This window comes from Stegastes partitus, unplaced genomic scaffold (assembly GCF_000690725.1).
Source record: "Stegastes partitus isolate 25-593 unplaced genomic scaffold, Stegastes_partitus-1.0.2 Scaffold1150, whole genome shotgun sequence".
Lineage (NCBI taxonomy): Eukaryota > Metazoa > Chordata > Actinopteri > Pomacentridae > Stegastes > Stegastes partitus.
Window position 1 is genome coordinate 173,649 of NW_007578881.1, and position 8,446 is coordinate 182,094.

The 8,446-nt window shown below is 39.8% G+C and overlaps 1 protein-coding gene across 1 annotated transcript; it reads right to left on the reverse strand.

Moving 5' to 3' along the window:
* Positions 1 to 1,329: 1,329 nt before the first annotated feature.
* On the reverse strand, positions 1,330 to 7,811 carry tra2a (transformer 2 alpha homolog). Its single transcript, XM_008296755.1, has 9 exons — positions 7,652 to 7,811; positions 6,113 to 6,246; positions 5,771 to 5,936; positions 5,164 to 5,217; positions 3,684 to 3,872; positions 3,046 to 3,161; positions 2,349 to 2,471; positions 2,193 to 2,263; positions 1,330 to 2,018 (listed from the first exon to the last, which is right to left on the reverse strand). Exons 1-9 carry the CDS (start codon positions 7,685 to 7,687, stop codon positions 2,008 to 2,010), a joined length of 900 nt encoding a protein of 299 aa, XP_008294977.1. The 5' UTR covers positions 7,688 to 7,811; the 3' UTR covers positions 1,330 to 2,007.
* Positions 7,812 to 8,446: the final 635 nt, after the last annotated feature.

An 8,446-nucleotide genomic window follows, 5' to 3' on the forward strand; every position in this document is an offset into this window, starting at 1 on the left:
AGATGAAAATTTGATGTTATCAGGACGTACTGCAACCGTTTGATTCATCTTTTTTGTGATTGAAGTAGATGTGGACTGCCTTCGCTCAGCAAATGGTTTCTTATTGCCTAAAAAACAATGTGGATGTGTCTTTTTCTTTTCTGAATGTCTGGTTTAAGTTTTATAGGTGAAATTTGTCTGCATGGACGCCCAGTAATGCAAACATCTAGCCAGGGTGTCCCCTACTGGTCAGCCTATTGGAAAGGGACCCCTGCCATGACACCTCTGTCGTATAAGTGCACCGTCAGTGATGAAGGAACCCACACATTTATCACTACACAGCCTCACATGTAGCCACTGAATCAAGCGCTCATAATTTACTTGTCATTATTCCAACTTTAAAAATGGCCGCAAGTTCGCTGGGAATAAATATCAAAGGTGAAAGCGAGCACACACGTTTAAACATGTCTTAGAATCGCTCAGTTTATTGAGAAAGACCTCATACTTTGACCCCTTGTATCGTTCCAGCCAGTGGTTACCTTGGAACCTTAAGAATTATCTCTGGATCGGTGTGAATGAACGCATAACTCTGAGGGGCCCCATGACATGTCAGCAGTGATTATTAACCCCCTTTGAATGAAGTGCCTCAGTATTGGGCCCAAGGTCTACAGATAAAGAGCTCCTCCAATTCCTCCAGGTTTACTTTTGTGATTAGCCATTCAGCGGGAAGATCCTGGCTGATATCAATTTGTATCAATCCGAAATTTGACCACCTGTGGGACAAACTGACTGATCGTGTTGATTAAAATCTGAAGCATTCTTCACGCGTGAAAATACGATCGGTGGCTTCGTCTCATGTAAAAAACACACTTGACCCTGTCTGTTCTGTCATGATGTAAAGCACAAAGCAACACTTTCAATATAGAAATTTCAACTCATGTCACTGAGGTTAAGTGAATTTCAATCAAGAGGTGAATGCATTTTAATATCTACCATGGTAAGATCCTCTGTGTTACTCTGAACATGTATTGAGTTGTATTATATATTGCCTGTTTTACATGTGAACTTTGGATTAAAGCTCGGTAAAAGTCCTTGTGTGCATGTTTTCATTGGTGTAACCTGAATCAAAGCAAACTAAACGTATGGAGAATATACTGCAGTGACTACAGCTCAGCTACTTTATATTGGTGTTAACATTATGAAGTGCACACACACATTGGCGCTGGTCTTAGTCTGTGAAACTCTTGTTTTCCCACCTCACCCACTAAACTTACAGTTTTGCCTCCCGCCCATACAACTACTATAAATCTCAATTTGATGCACACTGAGGCAGAAAAACACCTTAGCAACTTGAGAGTTTTCATATATTTGTATTTCCATACAAAGAAACAACAATAAAAAAATGTCATACATGATATTAAAACTCTGAAAACAAAGACTTCCCTTGACAAAAAAATAAAAGGTGGCTGTGAATGTGAACAGAGACCCAACTGCTGGTTGCTGGTAACACTTCATTTTACAGCCCGAGTTACCTGCTACTTACCAGTAAACTCAGTTAATGCCAAGTAATATGAGAACACATCTGTTATTCTTGCTGTTCATACACAGAGTGCATTCTTAGAACTACTTAATACAAGTTGTAAAATCAAGTGTCACCATTATTTATTAAAATCCTTTCTTTCCCCATCACAAAGAGTGTTAACAGTGATCGGTGCAATAAATCTAGCAAACCCTCACGGACCAGAAAACGGCAATCCATGCTGTAGAAAACGAAGAGGGAAGGAAGGATGCAAGTCCAAGGATGAAGCAAGATTGAGCAACGGTCGCTGAGCTCTTTGCTCACACTCGACATGGATGCATCAAAATGTCTAAAAATTAAGACATCTATTGCATGTAAACAAGAACTACCTCAAACTTAACAGTTCTATTGATATAGACATGCTTATTCAAAACGTTCCCCTCTGAAACCCCTTGATGAATCACACACCATCAATTGTTGGAGGGAAGCTGAATATTGAAAGAAGAAATTTAGTATCGTCCTGCAAAAAGAAACAGAAAATTTGTATTAGTACAGGTTTAAGACAACAGAGTTCTAATAAGGTTTATTGGCTTTCACCAGTGATTGAGGCACATAGACGTGTTTCAATATGCTTCATAGCATCTGATTTCATGTCTGAAAAAATGTCTTTTTATGTATTTTTCTTCACACTTACGTGGGCTGTAAGAGCGAGACCTTGAGCGGGACCTGTATCGACTGTAGTAGGGTGATGGAGAGCGTCTGCGACTGTAAAGAGACAAAGAAAAATATAATACGTTCTCTCCCACCTAACAGCACAACACTGGCTTTGTTCTCACAAATTGCTACTCACCTATATCTATAGTCATATTCGTCGTATCTCTCATAGCGGTCATAGCCACGGTCGTAGTAGGAGTCTCTCCCCCTCCTGCTGCTGCTGCCGCCACCGCCGCCGCCGCCACCCCCACCGCCATTGCTGTTGAGATCAAATAGTTTTTTTTTTGTTTTAAGTGCACCATGACTTGCATGCAACTGATCTCTTTAGAAATGCAGCACTAGGGATGAGAATTAGGAAGTTGCTCTGCTCATTGTAACAAATGTTTCTCAATTCCGTCATTCATTCGTGATACATTTTCTGTGTGGGAAAAAAAAACACACAAGCCACAGTGGTTATCACCGTCAACGGCACTGAAATTGAATAGAAAACAGGCCACGCAGGTCAGTCAAGTGTGCAAAGGCACCACTGTTTAAACACGGTCTTGCAATATGTAACTGTCAGAAAAACGTGTTTGCATCACCACTCTATTCCCATTCCTACTTAGCACCATGTCAAAACTGATATAAAGTGCAAATTACAAATATGTTCCAAGACAGGATGCACAACTGAATACTAAACTGATATGAGAAAGCTCTCATTCTAGTTTTTCCCCCCTTTTCTATACTGATTAGCTCAGATGTACATTTAAATTTCCAGCAAACTTCAATGATGGATGCCACAGAATAGGTTTGGGAAACAGTTACGCAAGATCTGACATTAGTGCTGATCTTACTGAGTCGGTCGGCCCATGTAGATTCCTGGTGTGGGAGTATGGGGACGTTTGGTGATGGAGTAATCCACTCTGATGCGCCTCCCGTCCAGCTCCATGCCATTGGCTCGCTCCATTGCCTAGGAACCACGAGAAGGAGGAGAAGACAAAGATGTTATCAGACTACTGTAAGCTCTCTGGTAAAAACTCGTGAATTCACAAACTTTGGCCCACCAACATTACAGGCTACAATCCCCCCGATATGGGACGCATAAAGGTGGGCAAGAGAATTTAAGGCAAGGCAGACACCTAGTGGTATCTCAATGCAATCACGCCTAAGTAAAAAAAGTGTGCATCTAAAAAGGGGGAGCCACACACACAATGAATTTGCTGATGACTGCATATAGAAGTGGAATAATAGTTTGAAAAATATTACATCAAAACAGTATCAAAAATCAGTGCAATGACCAGAGCTGACACCTCGTATACTCTTTATTCTTGGACTCAGCTCCATGCCATTTTTCATTCTAGCTAGTATCTGGGGAATACTTTGACTCTGGACACCTGATGAAACTAATTAGTCACTAGGACCCAGATTGGAGATCACTGGGCATCCGACACATAAATAAAACTAAAAAAGAAAAAAAACCAAATTCCCGTACCTCTTTGGAATCCTCAAGCCTCTCAAAGTAAACGAAGGCAAAGCCACGGGAGCGACCTGTGCGCTGATCGTACACCACGTTGACCCCGGCCAGAGGACCGTAGCGGGAAAACACCTCCCTCAGGTCGCGCTCTGTTGTGTACAGGCTCAAGCCAAATACCCCCAAACATGTGCTCGGATCAGGGTTCGCCTGGAAAGGTCAACAATAAGGGTCAGATTTGATGGTGTGGTTCACCACAACTACCCATCTAATGGTTTGCATACGAATCCATTCATCGGATTTAGTAGGCAAGACGTGCTTCTTCATGCTCAAGGCAGTTTTTTTTTTTTTTAACATGTTGCACTGGGAACAGAAAGCTTTAACAAGAAACCACTAAGGACACATCTTGTAGTAATTACTACACAACTTGTAAAACCTTCATATTTATACACTGGCTACATAAAATCAGTTATTAGTGTTTAGGGAGAAAACACCACTCCAACTACGCTGCATATACACTTATAACTTACAACCGAGGCACTTACTGGGCCGTTACTAAAAAGCTAGAAATATACATATGTTTTTACAATGAGGCATTAAAATCAGCAGTAACAGTGTCACAGTAAATTCTCAGTGGGTAAACTATGACAGCTTTAATAACCCCTTAAACTGCTTTCAAAAAGATGTCACAGGGAGATTAAAAACATACAAGAAAACCCATTTCATTCGCCTCATGCGTGCTTTGAAACATCTCGCTCCTGTTTTGCATCATCACACAGACCTCTTAAAGCAGCAGTCGACTTCAAACATTAACTTACATAAACAGTAGTCAAATATGGTGCTGCAAGAACATGGCGGCAGACAGGGGACCTCAGGAATGTATCAGTTTTACCCTTTATTTAGCATTAATATACAAAGCAGAATCTGATTGTGTTCAGACCTGTTTTTTTTTTTCCCTAAACACCAATGCCTCCAAATGTAAATCTATTGCATTAGTTTTTGTTTTTTTCAAAGAAATAATAATCTTACATTGTCACGTTTTAGAATTCAGTAACTCAAGAGGTACATTTATTAAGCATTTCATTTTTTTCATTCATATTTTCCCAGTTAGTGTCATACTAAAAAAGATACAGCACACTATAATTAAAATATATGAAAACTGCACACACCCATGCATTTGAAATTTTTGGTGCATTAAAATGAACATACTACACTGATAACTTTCTTATGGATAACATGTATAGAAATAGGCCCTTTTTGCAATGCATTTATGAAACGTACTTTAATTAGGTAAGGTGATGCAACTCTAAAATCAGTGTAATCCATCATTTTGGTTGCAAACCTACTCCCCATACTAGCCCCGCTGTCTAAATACATCAAGTTCTTTGGTATATATTTACATTCTTACCCCTTATCCAGCTCTACAAAGGGAGCAGAAACTTTAATCCACACACAAACATTACATTACTGTTTCCCAAAATATGTCAGAAGGTCCACATACCCTAACATCAGCATCACCGCCATGACTGTATGCTTCTTTTGTGAAGTCATGGCTCTGTTGATATAACGAAAGGAGGGGAAGATTAATCAAAGGGGTTATTAAATGTCATGTTAAAGTGGATTCCCACAGCACTTACCACAATCATCTGATAAAAAATACTTCCTTACACGTTACAGAAAGATAAACTGACTGACGTTTAACAGTTAAAATGTCTAACAAAAAAATCCATGTCAATGCATTTTCAATTAAAAAAAACAACAACATAAATTAAAATGAGAAACTCAAAGAAAAACCGTTTTGGTGAGATTAGCTTAATGAGTGTGAAAGTATGTCGCAGCTTTAAATCATAATGTAATGTAACATTCACTTACAGGCAAGACCTTTTAAAAAAAAAAAAAAATCCCTCCCACAACAGTTTTAGCATGATTTATTTTCTATTCAGTCTGTACAGTAACAGATCATACAGTTTACAAGCTATGATGTGCAGTAAGCCAATCTCCCCAAAAACCTGAATACGTCTAAAACATTAGCAACTTACTGAAGTGTATCAGTCTTCCTTTTATTACCTTCTGTACTTTGCTCTATCTTCAAATCTCACCACACTCACCCTGCTGCCAGTGTGACGGCGGCGGTTTGACATAGGGGATGTACTCTGGCTCCTCCGGCGGCGGTATTCAGGGCTGTAGGAACGAGAGCGGGACTTCCTCCGGTGGGAATAGGACCGAGAGCGAGAGCGGCTATAGCGGCGGTTTGAGTGCCGCCTAGAACGAGACCTGAAAACAAGAAGTTATGATAAACAGTGAGGGGGGGGTGAAAAGAGAGTAGAAAAGGAAAGACTCAACACATCCTGCAAAAAATGACATATTTCTACCCGATCAACATTTATTAGTTTGCTAAAATGATGCAATTACAATATCACAAAGGCCAATATAAAATGGCAATAACATACCTAGATTTTGACCGAGAGTGGGATCTGGACTCAGAGCGTTTGGAGGCCCGGGATGGACTCGGGGAGCCTGACCTGCTCTCCGACTTGACCCGAGCTGGACTCCCATGATCCGATTTAGATGGGGACCGTGACCCCTATTGCCACAGCAGCAAGTTAACAACTTTCTCTTGGACAGATTCATTTATTTCTTTATATAGAAAGAATCATACATAGAGAAGTGAAATGTGGTAGTGTATGCGTCACACAAACAGTACACTTGTCTAAAATGTACAGCATATGTACTGTGGAGAAAAGGGTTAGTAATTTTGTAATTTCAATAAATAAATCTTTGGTTTGCAATGTGGCATTGTATTAAACATATATAGCAAATGTACATGACAGGTCTATATCCATGTCCACCTAGGTCAACAAGGGAGAAAGTAAAAACATGCATTTTTACGTTACAGAAAGGGAGCAATGGTAGAGAAAAGACATTTGTGACACAAACAGTATATTTACTTAACCTAGGGACACATTCATTCTTCCAGATTCTTTACACGCTACTCCCTTCTCTCAGGATTTCTATCCTTCTTCATTCTTCTTTTTTCAGTTTTCTCATTTTCTGATTCCAGGTCTGTTTCATTTTAGCCATTTACACTGCAAGTGTGTCTAGGACACCATTCTTCCGTCACATTTCCTCCCTTTCCACTTCTATGTTCTGCTCTGTAAATGTTTTCATTAGCCTTCTTTTATCTTGAAAATTTTCTTCATCATTCTTGGATAAAACTCTTCAAATCCTTCACGTTCAATAACCTTAATGAAAAAAGAACATTCAATAAAAATTAAGATCATAGGTTTAGGAAAAGGAGAATGTCTTTAAAAGAAATGAAAAGTAACACTGAATGCAGTACAATTACATTGCTGCTACATTAAGTTTTAATATTTCAGAAACAATGTAAATGAGCAAAGATACATCAGTGTATTCTAGCAATATTTCAATTTGCTTAATCAGAGAATCAAAGCTGAGAAGGAGCAGTGGCTTAGGACTACATCTGATATAATGAAATGCGAAAGCAAAACAAAAACTGTGTCCAACAATGGCTGCAGCAATAGCAGTAGCACCTACATTACAGGACTTCACATTAACGTCGCAGATGTCTAGTAATAAAATCATGTTTAGGAATATGTCAAGTGCGATGAATTTAACTTGGAAAAGCAGAGGGACAATTTGCAGAAGCCAAGGTTTAACCCCGGTCATGTTAAGCTAACGGTGGCTAGCTTGCTAGCTGCCGTTGGTGGAGCCTGGTTGAAGCAGTCTTGCTAGCAGAACCGTTCGTATAAAAATACTTTCGTTCACATTGTTTAGTTCGAGGCAGATACAAAACGTTTTTCTGCCACTATGAGACAAGTAACGCTAACAAATAATACATGTATGTTCTACCTTTAGCTATTAACGTATATTAGTGGTGAAGTCAACCAATTTTCTTTATGTGAAGCCACACAGAAGAAAGAAACAGGAAGAAAGGGAGGTATTTGGTCTCATTTCGTGTAACTACTTACCCGTGCTTCGTAGTTTCCGTCCTCAATGTCACTCATTGTTCAGTATTGCTAATGAGAAATAGTATTTTGAAAGAAAAAGAAACTGTAGCGCGGTTTAACGCAAGGTTTTTTACGACCGGTTATTAGCAAGAAGATGGCGCGTAAGGTGGGTGGTATGTTTATGTGCCGCAGAGTCCGACGTCACTTCCTGTCTCCCACGCCCCCCCTCCCCTCCTCCTCCCCTTAATGGAAACCATGGCGTACGTGAACGCATCACGACCATAAACACACCCTGACAACTTTTTAACCCGCAGTTTACCCACTGGGATGAAGTCTGACCCCAGAGGTATAGGCCAGTCATATCTCTCAGGTGTTTTGCTGTGCCATTACAATTTTCAACATTTGGTTCATATCATTTTATTGCTGAAACTTCATATTATATTGTTTTCTGTGACTGTTTTAATTATTGCTTTGGAAAAATAAAATACTAAAGTATGTGGATTTCACTCCTGCATTTTAGAAAAAAAAAAAAACAAGCCCAAAACAAAAACAAAATACTCTTGGGTAAACATGGTTAATTACTCATCTACCACATCTCAAAATAGCTGTGGTGTACCACAAGATTCTATTTTAGGCCCACTTTGTCCGGCTCCAGGCTGCACAGTCAAAACATGAACCAGCCTGCTGTCGTGGATCGTCAGGTAGGGCCCTTGTTCCAAAGTCGAGGCAACAGACTGCAGCTATAAAAAGTCTTGTGGTTGAGTCTTAAATCTAAACATGACTGTGCTTGTGCTGTCGGGCCACTTCCGCTTTGGA

What these genes read in the sequence shown, in the direction of transcription:
- tra2a (XM_008296755.1), bottom strand. Translation starts at nt 7,687, where the DNA reads ATGAGTGACATTGAGGACGGAAACTACGAAGCACGG. An exon ending in ACGGAAACTACGAAGCACGG is followed by an intron (nt 6,247 to 7,651) that starts GTAAGTAGTTAC and finishes CTGTGGCAATAG; the next exon opens with GGGTCACGGTCCCCATCTAA. An exon ending in GCGGTGATGCTGATGTTAGG is followed by an intron (nt 3,873 to 5,163) that starts GTATGTGGACCT and finishes TGACCTTTCCAG; the next exon opens with GCGAACCCTGATCCGAGCAC.